At 39.0% G+C, this 13,553-nt stretch overlaps 2 protein-coding genes across 7 annotated transcripts in view; one reads left to right on the top strand and one right to left on the bottom strand.

Moving 5' to 3' along the window:
• jak1 (Janus kinase 1) overlaps positions 1 to 13,553 on the bottom strand; it is a 123,913-nt gene that overhangs the window by 23,681 nt on the left and 86,679 nt on the right. For all 3 annotated transcript variants that reach the window (XM_059984389.1, XM_059984390.1, XM_059984388.1), the window contains exons 11-14: positions 8,001 to 8,119; positions 6,635 to 6,787; positions 3,762 to 3,849; positions 1,440 to 1,573 (exon numbers count right to left, since the gene is read on the bottom strand). In XM_059984389.1, the coding sequence (XP_059840372.1) occupies positions 1,440 to 1,573; positions 3,762 to 3,849; positions 6,635 to 6,787; positions 8,001 to 8,119 (494 nt within the window). The remainder of the gene's footprint in view (positions 1 to 1,439; positions 1,574 to 3,761; positions 3,850 to 6,634; positions 6,788 to 8,000; positions 8,120 to 13,553) is intronic.
• raver2 (ribonucleoprotein, PTB-binding 2) overlaps positions 1 to 13,553 on the top strand; it is a 205,901-nt gene that overhangs the window by 173,626 nt on the left and 18,722 nt on the right. The window contains exon 16 of one of the 4 annotated variants that reach the window (XM_059984399.1): positions 2,215 to 3,693. The exons of 2 other annotated variants lie outside the window; for them this stretch is intronic. In XM_059984399.1, the coding sequence (XP_059840382.1) occupies positions 2,215 to 2,277 (63 nt within the window). In that variant the 3' untranslated portion in view covers positions 2,278 to 3,693. Of the gene's footprint in view, positions 1 to 2,214; positions 3,694 to 13,553 lie in introns of those variants that run through there. One more of the 4 variants, XM_059984400.1, reaches the window with a different exon arrangement.

The raw sequence follows: 13,553 nt of genomic DNA, 5'->3' as shown, positions 1-13,553 counted from the left end.
ACCCCAGCCAACTATTTAAATGGAAATCTTATCTGCTATTGTCACAGCCATGTAGAAAGGTTTTTCTTGCTTATTCTCTTGAACCGGTTATAGAGAAACATTATTCCATTGAGTTATGAATCACCACCAACTGTTTCTACCTTGAACTCTTAAATATTTTATATATTCTTAAAAATAACAATAATATTGCCTCAGCATTTATTGATATGTAGGCTAAAACTGCATAGTGTGTGTTTATGGCAATCCACCCAAGATCTTATATAGATAAATCAATCATAATCACTTTGCATATTTTGAACTTCCTGACATGAAATCAATTAATCTAGAACACAGACCATAGGGTAGTACAACACAGGAACAAACCCCTCAGCCTGAAATACCAAATTGAGCTAAACTTATCTGTCTGCATGGAGTAATCTCTCTCCATTCCCTGAACATTCAAGTGTCCAAATAAATGTTCTAACTGCCACTATTGTACCCACTTCCACCACCACTCTTGGCAGTGAGTTCCTACAACTCTGTAAAATCCTTATCCCATTCATCTCCTTTCAGCTTTCTCTTTCTCACCTTAAAGCCATGTCCTTTACAATTCACATTTCCACCCTTGCAAAAAGACCATCTATCTTGTCTGTGCCACTCATAATTTTATAAATCACTATCAAGTCTCCTCTCAGTTTCTGATGTCCCAGAGAAAACAACGCAAGTTTGTCTAACCTCTCCTTATAGCAAATCCTCCCCAATCCAGGAAACATCCTGGTGGAGCTCTTCTGCACTCTCTCTAAAGCCTCCTGTAATGCGATGACTAGAACTGTACACAATACTCTAAAAACAGCTTAACCAAAGTTTTATACTTTTGAAACATGACTTCCAGACTCATACTCAATGCTTAATCAATAAAGATAAGCATGCCACATGCATTCTTTACCACCACATCTACTTGCAGATATCCACTTTCAGGGAGCTGACTTGGACATCAGGATTCCTCTATGCATCAATGTTCCTCAGAGTCCTGCCTTTTACTGTATACTTTCTCCTTCCAGCTCAGCTTCCAAAATGCAATACCTCATACTTGCCCAGACTAAACCTCATCTGCCTGTATCTGCATCGATCTATAATTAACTGTATCCTTTGATGATCTTCTTCACTATCTAACTGTTGTCATCAAGTTTTGCAATGTTTTTTTTAAACCAAATGAACTATTGAAAATATGAAACCCCATATACCTCTTTCCTCTGTAATACTCAGCTTTCTCCAAAATATTTTAATTAAAAATGCAGGAACTTACATTCACTAATACTAAGGTCAATCTGATATTTGTTTTTATCATGTTATTAGCATCATTCTCCACTCAGATTTATTTAGACTGCACTTTTTCTTTATTACAAGTTACATTATGCACGTGCATATACATTTTAGTATGTTTAATATAGCATTCTTACCAGATAGCTCAATGCACTTGCCAACTGTTTAGCAACCAGAAATTTCCAAGGTGTGAAATTTGAAAGCTGTTCACGCTCTCTATGCATAAACAAATCAAGTGGTCCAAATTCAACCAATTCTTCAACCATGATATCTAGAAAAAAATAGATGGCATTTTGAACCTTCATCATTATTGATCAGAATTGGTCTCCTTTTTGATCAGAAATACAAGAATTTTAAAAGGAAATTGAACTTGCTATGAAATGTTTTACAGAAAGGTGTATGTGCACCTATTAATCCCTCATTTGTTTCTTGTACCACTAATTTGATGAAGCTTCAGAGCAGATAAATTCTGCACAATATGTCACCATTAAGCTCTTCATCAATAACAGTATGAAAGGCAATGGCAATTGTTATTCAGGCACATTTTCTATAATTACAAAGGGAGATGACAACGATGATGTAAAGGTCTTATTCTGAACATCATGAACTAAACAATACAGCTTTAACTTTGGGCCTTCTAGAGATGCCAACTTTCTTCTCCTTAAGGATCAGCAACACATTCTGTAGTTAGTTTTGTGGAAGCTTTAAGAGATATTACAAATGATCAAAGTTTCTTGTTGAAAAACCCCATATATGCTGTAATGGGAGAAATTCTAAAAACAGTCAAGTAATCTAGCAACAGAAACAAAACAGCCTGTGCAGATCATCATTTCTGATTAGATCAGTTTGATGCAGCATGTTCTGAGAAGCAGTGATTATGAAATACTGAAATTAAGGTTTCTCTTCTTACAGTGGCCAAGTCTACTGATCACCTGGAACAGCTACTCGTTAGATTCTGAGACCACTGGACTGTGATTGAAGATGGGCAAACTTTAGATGTACAGGTGCCCCTCCATTGTGTCCATTCTTAATAAAATTGTACTCATATTAGAGTACATTAACAGAGATGGTCACTGGAATATAAAATACTGGTTGCAGACTAAAAACTTAATCTATGTAAAGATGTAATAAACAACTTAAGTACCACTTAATGTCATAATTTAATGACTCTAACAATAAATCTTTTGTGTCAATTTTAAATAACATAAATAGCTGGACAGTTTTAATAGGAAAAAGACAACTCACAAGTCTGTTGCTGTACAGGAGCAACAACTCCATTGACTGGCTGTGCATTGTTTTAAAATTAACCACCAAAAGAAAGATTTAATTCCTTCTGTATTTCAGATTCATTATTCCCTCAGGGGCACAGACTTCAAACTTTGGGCAAAAGTTGAAAAAGAGGAATGCAAAAATACTTCTCTGCTCAGCACTTACTATCTGGAATTCACCCTATCCAGAATCAATCTATGTCTTTAAACACTCAAGAGAGAGACCAATCTGCTACTCTATGGGAAGAGTCTGTGGGAATGGGGCTGATGGAATTACTTCAGCAAAAGTAGGCACACACTTAACTGGCTTTCTTCTATGTTATAATGATGCTTTGATTTTTAAAAGGCGTATTCATCTCCAAATAAAGTACGCTATTAGTCACCGTGAAGCCCCTAAATAAAAGAATTTTCAACTTTTTCATGACAAAGGTCTATAGATAGTTTGATACATGGGACTTATCACAAAAATGGATGATCATTGATAACATGTAATAATGATGCATAACTAACTACTGCAGCAGCTGTCAATCTTAAAACTCTGATTCAGCACTCCATTTCCTATCCCCTCATTCCTTGGGATAAAGGAACTGCAGCTGTTTTGCACAATCCTTTTTGACATTTACAGAATTCACAAACTGGTCATTGTAACCAGAATGAACAAGGAGAGGGCAGGGTAACAAGAACTGCTGTAAACCTTTAACATCAGAATCTGTTTACTCCACAGCCCAACTGATGCTCAATGTGTGTTCCAAACATGTAATGTACCACGTTTTGTTGAACATTAACAAATTAAAATATGCATTTATTTTTTAAATTGTGTGCATTACATTATGTACACAAATACAAAGGTTTTTTTTAAAGTAGACTAACACAGGACAGTTAATTACTTTCCAAGAATTCATCAAATTCTAGAATGCAAAATTGTTGGCACAACTCACCAGTTGTTAGTCTGTCAGTGGGCCATGTTATCGCACAAGATTAAAAACAATTCAATAAATAGATAGACAGATGCAGGTCACTTTTATCAGTTTAGAACAGGAATTCCAATTTTATGCAGTGGACCCCTACCATCAACTATGGGGTCCATGGACCCCACTTGGGAACCCCTGGTCCAGAGTAAATTCATATGTTATTTCAAAGCTGATAGGATACAATGTCACCTGGGAAGTTAGTAAATAAAATGTTACTTACTCTCAAGATCTCGAACACAAACTCCATGTAAGAGTACAATGTGCTTATGAGAAACCTGCCTCATCATGCTAGCGGTTTCAAAAAAAGCCTGCAAAGGGAATAACATTTGCTTTATTGATAGAAAAATACAAGACTATCAATTAATACATTAACCCATAAAATACAAGACTTTGGATTAATACCAAAGTATCCTAAAAGTTTCAGTACTTAAGGGAATACTGATTTTCTGCAAGGATCTCAAGTACTGTTTCAAGCTGGAACTTCACATGTTCTGGAGCTGAAGGAAGTGAAAAGCCTAAAGAAATGAGGCTGTGGATTTGGACATGATGCCTTGGGCCATTATGGGGACCAGTAGTTAGGGTTGAGCATGGATGTTACCCATGTAGAAGGTTTCCTCCACCCCCTCCACGCAGCTGGTGAATCCAAAGGAACAGTAGAGACTGATACACTTTGGCACCAGTGGCATTGCAGGAAATGCCAATCAACGTTGAACTCCACATAGGACTACCCTAGGGATTCCAGCCCTGGATTTTTCCTCTAGGTTTACTCCCAAAGCCTTCCCCAGGAGTAGGCATAGACACAAGGCAGCAAAGGTTTGAGATCAGAGTTATAACCATATAACAATCACAGCACGGAAACAGGCTAGACCGTGCCGAACTCTTAATCTCACCTAGTCCCACTTACCCGCACTCAGCCCATAACCCTCCACTCCTTTCCTGTCCATATACCTATCCAATTTTACCTTAAATGACACAACTGAACTGGCCTCTACTACTTCTACAGGAAGCTCATTCCACACAGCTATCACTCTCTGAGTAAAGAAATACCCCCTCGTGTTTCCCTTAAACTTCTGCCCCCAACTCTCAAATCATGTCCTCTCGTTTGAATCTCCCCTACTCTCAATGGAAACAGCCTGTTCACGTCAACTCTATCTATCCCTCTCAAAATTTTAAATACCTCGATCAAATCCCCCCTCAACCTTCTACGCTCCAATGAATAGAGACATAACCTGTTCAACCTTTCTCTGTAACATAAGTGCTGAAACCCAGGTAACATCCTAGTAAATCGTCTCTGCACTCTCTCTAATCTATTGATATCTTTCCTATAATTCAGTGACCAGAACTGCACACAATATTCTAAATTTGGCCTTACCAATGCCTTGTACAATTTTAACATTACATCCCAACTTCTGTACTCAATACTTCGATTTATAAAGGCCAGCGTTCCAAAAGCCTTCTTCACCACCCTATCTACATGAGACTCCACCTTCAGGGAACTATGCACTGTTATTCCTAGATCCCTCTGTTCCTCTGCATTCCTCAATGCCCTACCATTTACCCTGTATGTTCTATTTGGATTATTCCTGCCAAAATGTGGAACCTCACACTTCTCAGCATTAAACTCCATCTGCCAACGTTCAGCCCATTCTTCTAACCGGCATAAATCTCCCTGCAAGCTTTGAAAATCCACCTCATTATCCACAACACCTCCTACCTTAGTATCATCGGCATACTTACTAATCCAGTTTACCACCCCATCATCCAGATCATTTATGTATATTACAAACAACATTGGGCCCAAAACAGATCCCTGAGGCACCCCGCTAGTCACCGGCCTCCATCCTGATAAACAATTATCCACCACTACTCTCTGGCATCTCCCATCTAGCCACTATTGAATCCATTTTATTACTCCAGCATTAATACCTAATGACTGAACCTTCTTAACTAACCTTCCATGTGGAACTTTGTCAAAGGCTTTGCTGAAGTCCATATAGACTACATCCACTGCCTTACCCTCGTCAACATTCCTCGTAACTTCTTCAAAAAATTCAATAAGGTTTGTCAAACATGACCTTCCATGCACAAATCCATGCTGGCTACTCCTAATCAGATCCTGTCTATCCAGATAATTATTAATACTAACTCTAAGAATACTTTCCATTAATTTACCCACCACTGATGTCAAACTGACAGGTCTATAATTGCTAGGCTTACTTCTAGAACCCTTTTTAAACAATGGAACCACATGAGCAATACGCCAATCCTCCAGCACAATCCCCGTTTCTAATGACATCTTAAAGATCTCCGTCAGAGCTCCTGCTATTTCTACACAAATTTCCCTCAAGGTCCTGGGGAATATCCTGTCAGGACCCGGAGATTTATCCACTTTTAAATTTCTTAAAAGCGCCAGTACTTCCACCTCTTTAATTGTCATAGGTTCCATAACTTCCTTACTTGTTTTCCACACCTTACACAATTCAATATCCTTCTCCTTAGTGAATACCGAAGATATTCTCCTGGATGAGATGCCAACCATGGTGACAAGCCCCATCTGTCTGGTTGTTGCATGGGAAATTGGCAATGATGTAGAGAGCATGGAAAAGATTTAAACAAATGAAGCTTGGCACAGGATATCACTCTGACATGAGATTGGATGAGTTGGAACCAGGTGAATCACAGTTTTGCAAAACTTGACTCCAAAGATAACATCCTGAATTCTGTGCAGATATTTTGGCATGGAGAGGAAGAGGGGCAACATAGAAGTGAGCATAGACTACTTTTCTAATAAGCAAGGATGCGATTTGAAACTCTGTTCAGATTGAAAGGCGGCTCAGTCTTTGGTCTAACAATAAATATTCTGTTTTCTCTTGATTTCCATTCTTTAAAAAAATACAAACTACATTTGAAAGCATACCAGTGTCTTTTTAGTCAGTCAAGAGATAGGATCAAGTCAAAACTACTGTATGTTGGAATTAAAAAACAGGATGGGCAGTATTCAGCCTTGCCCAAACCTAACAAATAAACCTAGTTCCAAAAAATTATTATTGATTTCAAACAAAGTTACAGCTGTGCAGGACAGTTACAGCTTACCAGTGAGATGTCCCTGTGACTGGGATCAAGGATTTTGAGGACTACTCGTAAGTCTTTTGTATGATAGAGACTTGCATTCTCATCATCATCATCTTTGTAATTCAGTGTTCCAGCATAAATGTTTGTTCTGGTTCCTCTTCCAAGGTGTTCATTCTATTGGGTAAAATCAATTAAAGGTCCTGCATCAGATCTGGTGTCAAACCACACAAACACACACAAAAAGGAACTCAACAAAGAAACTGTTATTGCTGTGAGACAACAACATTAAAGTAGGAAGTGGAAACAAATTAGGAAGTAGAACGACTGATTGAGGTCAGCAGTTGTGTTGGGGTGGTAAACAAAGGAGCAGAATGGTGTGCTGAGGCACCACACACCAAACGGAGGTTCACTAAATTCCCCTTGTGCTGAATTTCTAATTTGTGCTACACTGCAACACCAAATTCCCTAGTTGGTCAGGAAGTCAAAGCTCTGTGAAACCACGTTGGTTCCAATTTCACTGCCTGGTTTACACACCTGGGGTCCATGGATCCCTCAGTTAAAGGTAGGGGTCCATGGCATAAAAATAAAGGTTGGGAACCGCTGCTCTATAGGTTGATCTTGGCTGAGTTAGTGTTTTATACTACCTGTGTAGATGGTATAAAGCACTAACATTATGAGTAGATGCACTATGCTGCAACGCTGGGAAAAGGCAACCTAGAAAAAGCACATTCACTGAAGTCCAGGGGCCTGTACAGCTGCTTAAATTCTTTTTCTTTGTACTCCTTGATAAAGTTCAGCAATCCAATTACTTTTGATTATTATTTTTTATATACTTGTTCACAACATTATATTGAATACATGGATTGGAAACTCCCTCCTTCCCCTCCCCACCCAGCTTTGTCTCTTTTGATCTCTACTGGTTCCAGCTTTTCACAGTTTGAGAACACTGTTCTAATTTTAGACCCAATTTCATAATTGCATTCATCGAAATTGATTCACTATCATTATCCATTTGCTCAATCTACTAATATCACTTTGTAATTAAATGTTACAATCACATTGACATTTTATTCCATTAACAAATGTAATTATATGCCTTTCTATCTCTGCATTTGTAAACTCCAACAATCACATCGCTATTGATTTGCACTTCCTTGGAAGTTGTTAAAAGCAGTCACCTGGCACTGCCTCTGATACCACTGGTACGTCAACACCAGAAAATAATTCCATACAAAATCTTGTTGAGAATCATCACTTCTACTGATCTTCAATATTAAAATTGCCTACTTTACAAACAAGGCCCACAAATAAAGATTGGTGATTTGTTTTGGGCTTACTGAAACTCCTGCACAGGTTTGTAATAATGGAACAGTATTGAAAGACCTACCTCACAGATCTCCTCCTTGCGGATTCGATGGAAGCTCAATTGACTTAAGTTGTAGGTGTTTGCAGTCAGCTGTGAAATCTGGGACCAGCTTTTTGTCATCACCAACAGATTAGAGATTTCTGTAGCATAAATAAGAAATAAATTTTACTTCTAGCTGTCTCTGTGCCGTCAGCCCAGCTTCACTGGGAAAATTTTCATTCTGATCTCTGTGCAAGTTAGTCTTCTTCTTGAACGGCTGCTTTGTGTTTAAAAAAAATTATATACATTGGATCATTAAACAATGCCTAACTTATAGAAGCTGAATGTCCACTTTACTCCTGTATTCTTGTAAATCTGTGCATTTCAACAGACATTCTATACTTTTGCTGTGTTTCAGATTCTACCCAGTTTCATACCATTTTATGATTATTATGAAACTTTCATTCTGGATTGTGAACTATAAGTCTATGCACCCTATTCTAGTGGTGAAAGTGGGGACAGGCCAAGGGAATGAGAAAAAAACATTAATAGTCCGGAACTGCTCTGCTCACTGTATTCCAGGTGTAGTTTAAAAGGTGCCAGCAAGCCATGTCATAACTGTTACCCTTACAATCCAAGACTTGGGATAAAGGGCAGCTACTCACGAACCTTTTGAATCATTTTTACAGCTACCCATAACATTACAGTGAATGTGTAAGTAAGTATTGCCCTTCTCTTCTATATTCAAAAAAAATCCAGTCTATTAATTGGTATTAGGTTTTACATACTTAAAAAAGTCTCTATCTTCTTGTTACAACTACAGTGGAGGACATCAAAATTGCCCATTTTGAAATCCCAGCTGCCAGTTTTATTTGCTCTAAATTTAAATTTAAGACCAAAAGACATAGAAGCAGAATTAGGCCATTTGGCCCATCAAGTCCATTCCATCATGGCCAATTTATTGTCCCTCTCAAACACATTCTCCTGCCTTCTCCCCATAACCTTGATGCCCTGAATAATCAAGAACCTATGAACCTCCACCTTAAATATAGCCAATGATGGCGTGCCCGCTGTATGTGGTAATGAATTCCATAGATTCACGACTCTCTGGCTAAAGAAATTTTCCTCACCACTGTTCTAAATGGATGTCCCTGTTCTGATGCTGTGTACTCAGGTTCTAGACTCCCCCATTGTAGGCCTTTCAATATTCCATAGGTTTCAGAGAGATCCCCCCTCATGCTTCTAAACTGAAGCGAATACAGGCCCAAAGCCATCAAGCACTATGTTAACCCTTTAATTCTTGGGATCATTTTTGTAAACCTTCCAGCAATATGGTCCTTCCCTGATGCCAGCACATCATTTTTTGTTTTCAGATACAGAGCTCAAAGCTATTCACAATACTTCAGATACAGTTTTACCAATGCCTTATAAATCCTCAGCATTACATTCTTGCTTTTGTATTCTTGTCTATCAAAATGAACGCTAACATTGCATTTTCCTTTCTTACCACTGACTCAACCTGCAAATCAACCTGTGGACATCCTGCTCAAGGACTCCAAAGTCCTTTTGCACCTTTTTGAAATGTTCTAGCTATTTAGTAAATAGTTCACACCTTTATTCCTTCTACCATGATCATGATCAATTGCATGATCATGCACTTCCCTACACTGTATTCCACCTGCCACTTCTTTGCCCATTCCCTAACTTTTAGTCCTTCTGCAGATACCCTGCTTTCTCAACACTATCTGCCCCTCCACCCATCTTCGTGTCATCCGCAAACCTGGTCACAAAGCCATCAATTCCATCATCCAAATCACTGACATATATCATGAAAAGAACTGGTCCCAACACCTACCCTTGCTGAACACCACAAGCCATTGGCAGCCAACTAGAAAAAGCTCCTTTCATTCACACTCTTTGTCTCCTGCCAGTCAGCCAATCTTCTATCCAGGCTAGTTAGTATCTTTCCTGTATCATCATAGGCTTCGACCTTGTTTGGCAGCCTCATGTGCGGGAGCTTATCAAAGTCCTTCTCAAAATCCAAATCGGTCTGCCATTTCTTTGTTCCCCTCTCCAGCATCATTTTCCAGTGGACAGACATCCACTCTCATTTCTCTTGTACAACATATTGTATCCTTTATTATATTACTGACTAGCGTACCTTCATCTCTCATTTTTTCTTTCCTTATGGCTTTTTTAGTTGTCTTCTGTTGGATTTTATCTGCTGTCATTCCTGCTGGTACCCCCTTTCAATCAACTTTGGCCAGCTCCTCTGTCATTCTTCTGCAATTCCCTTTACTCTTTTAATACTGATACATCTGATTTTTGCTTCTCCCTCTCAAACTGCAGGGTGACTTCTAACATATTATGATCACTGTCTCCTAAGTGTTTCTTTATCTTAAGCCCCTTAATCAAATTTGGTTCATTACCCAACACCCAATTGGGAATTACCATTCCCCCTGGTGGGCTCAACCACGAGCTGCTCTAAAAAGCCATCCTATAGGCATTCTACAAATTCTCCCTCTTGGGATCCAGCACCAACCCAATTATCCCAATCTACCTGTATACTGAAATCCCTATAACTATTGCAGCATTGCCCTCTTGGCATGCCTTTTCTTACTCCTTTTATAATTTGCAGTCCACATCCTATCTACTGTTCCGAGGTCTGTATACAACTCCCACCAGGGTCTTATTACCTTTGCACTCTTAACTCTACCCACAAGGCTTCTACATATCATCTCTTTCTAAGAATTTGATTTCAATTTTTACCATCAGAGCTCCCCTACCTCCTCTACCTACTTGCCTGGCTGTCCTTTCGATTCATTGGGCATTCTTGGATGTTAAAACTCCCAACCATGATCTCCTTTCAGCCATGTCTCTGTGATAGCCACAATATCATATCTGCCAATATCTTAACTGTTCTGTAAGATCACCTACCTTATTCTGTCTACTGCATGCATTCAAATATAACACCTTTGGTCCTGTATTCATCACCACATTTGATTTTGTCCCCATTACCTTTTAACTCTTCCCACTGACTGCAACCTTACTCTATTATCTGCCTGCCCTTCCTCACAGTCTCATTGCAAACTGCATTTAGTTGGATACCTACTGCCTCATCACTCTGGTTCCCATCCCCTTGCCAAATTAACTTAAATCCTCCCCAACAGTTCTAGCAAACCTGCCTTCAAGGATATTGGTCCTTTTCGGGTTTAGGTGTAACATGCTCCTTTTGTACAGGTCATTCCTTACACAGAAAAGATCCCAATGACCTAGAAATCTGAAACTCTGCCCCTGCACTGATTCTTTAGTCATGCATTCATCTACCAAATCGTCCAATTCTTACCTTCACTGGTGTATGGCACAGGCAGCAATCCAAAGAATACTAGCCTCGAGGTCCTGTGTTTCAGCTTTCTACCTGACTCCCTATATTCTCTCTTCAGGACCTCCTGTTTTCCTACCTATGACCTCTGGATGTTCACCCTCCCCCTGGAGAATGCTGTGGACCTAATCCGAGACATCCCTGACAATCAGAGACATGCACCTGGGAGGCAACATGTCATCTCAGTGTCCATAGAATCTGCTGTCTGTTCATCTAATTATGGAATCTCTTATCACTACGGCACACCCATTCCCCCCACCCCCGCCTTTCTGAGCCACAGAGATCGGGCATTGCAGATTCCCCCCGGTAGCTCACCCCTCCTCCCAACAGATCCAAAGCGGTATTTTGTTTTTGTCCAAGTGGCTTAGAATGCCGCTGATTATTACGCCACTAACAAACAGGATTGTGTGCCCTTCTAACCCTAGCAACTATGGACCTCACTAATCATATCTTCCTCAGGATCTCAACTTTGTCTCTGGATGCACAGGCAAATAGGTCAATATTTATCTACAACTCCATGAATTGTAAAGATTAGTGAACAGTCTCGTGAGGAATTTTATAAAATATGCAGATAGATAAGATCCTGTCCACTACTTTAACTATTGTGAAATTTCATCAGGTGCATCACGTGTGAGTGAATGTAACTTTGAGTGAGTGAATACAGAGTTCAGGGAACCATGGAATAAAATATGGTTACACTGAGAATTCAATTCACATATTCTCTGGGACTAGCACAAATGATGAAAGTAATAGAAACTAAAAATGTTATAAATAGTGTGCAGAAAAGCACCTGTAAAGAGAGAAAGAGAGACAGATTTAATGTTGCAGCGTAATTTTCAGTTCAGAAGAGAGTAAAGAGAATACCTGCAACAGGACGAAGACCAAGAGCAAATGGATAACAGATTGCTGTTAGTTGTGTGTATATGAGGAGTGACGGGTGTATGTAACAGAGGCTTGTTAATGCAAATACCCTGTTGAGAGAAGGAGTAAATAGAGAAAATAGAGATGAGAAAAACATGAAAAATAATGCTGTAAACATGAGAAACAGAGCACAGAGTTAATGGTGATCTGAAAAAAACGAGAATCTGGGAATTTAGATGACTAATGATAGATTCAATTGATGATTTAATGCAAGAGATCCCACTTACAATGATATTAGCCCATGGCATAAAAAAAAAGTTGGGAACCCCTGATTCAATGAATAATAAGGAAATAGTTAACTTGTAAACTATGCATTTTGAGTCTCACTGTTTGAGGAAAAAAATACAAAAGGTACTCAAGAATCTAAAAATAAGAGAAGGGAAGGAACACAGCATTCATCATCTGGAGCAGACAATTGTAAACATCACTGCAAAGTGGAAGGTAGGTCAAATCTGCTGAAGTCAGTGACTCGTGTTATACATTTGCAAATAGCAATGAGTTTGGAGGCACCATACATTCTGTGGAGGAAGCAGGAAGTTACAAGGGGGAAAAAAACAGTCTACAAAGCCGCCAGCTTGCTGTGGAGCAACGGATGGCTTTCCTCTTTGGATTACATGAAGATGGAATATTTTCTGTCAGGAACCGCAGAGAAACAAAAGGTTATTTGGTTAGTCACACACTTCACTCAGCCCATGATTGAATGACAGAGCAGACACACTGGGCCAAATTGCCTACTTCTGCTCCTATATCTTAGGATCTTAAATATTAAATCAGAGGCACCGTAAGTAATTGGAAAAAGCCAAAGTGGTAGTTGTTCCTTTATCAAGTAAGCCTTAAAGAAAACTTGTGATGAATCCATTATATAGATTGTTCTAACCCAAATGGAGCTTTCGCTCAAAGATATTCTGATCTTGGAAGGATGCAGTGCAAATTCATACAGAAATACTGGCATTTACAGCATTAAGTATAAGAGCAGGTTGCATAAAATTGTCAAGACTAGAAGTCTATAGGATAAATATTAACCCAGTCAACTATTACAGTGTTTACAGAAGTTGATTGGGTTGATACTTAGAAACTCGTTTTGTTGGTGAAGGAATCTGCATTCATAGAAAGTAATCTTACAACTGGGACTAAGCCATTCAGTAGTTGAAATCAGCAAATATTTTCAAAAAAGCACAGAGTGCTGGAAGTTTGGACACTAGGTCAATTCTATGTTCATAAAACTTTTCAAGTCTGAGTTCAACAGGTTTTTGTCTGAATCATTATTCAGTAATATCACAGCTGATTACCGA

Source organism: Hypanus sabinus, chromosome 11, assembly GCF_030144855.1.
Source record: "Hypanus sabinus isolate sHypSab1 chromosome 11, sHypSab1.hap1, whole genome shotgun sequence".
Classification (NCBI taxonomy): domain Eukaryota; kingdom Metazoa; phylum Chordata; class Chondrichthyes; order Myliobatiformes; family Dasyatidae; genus Hypanus; species Hypanus sabinus.
This window is presented reverse-complemented; position numbering and strand designations above follow the sequence as displayed.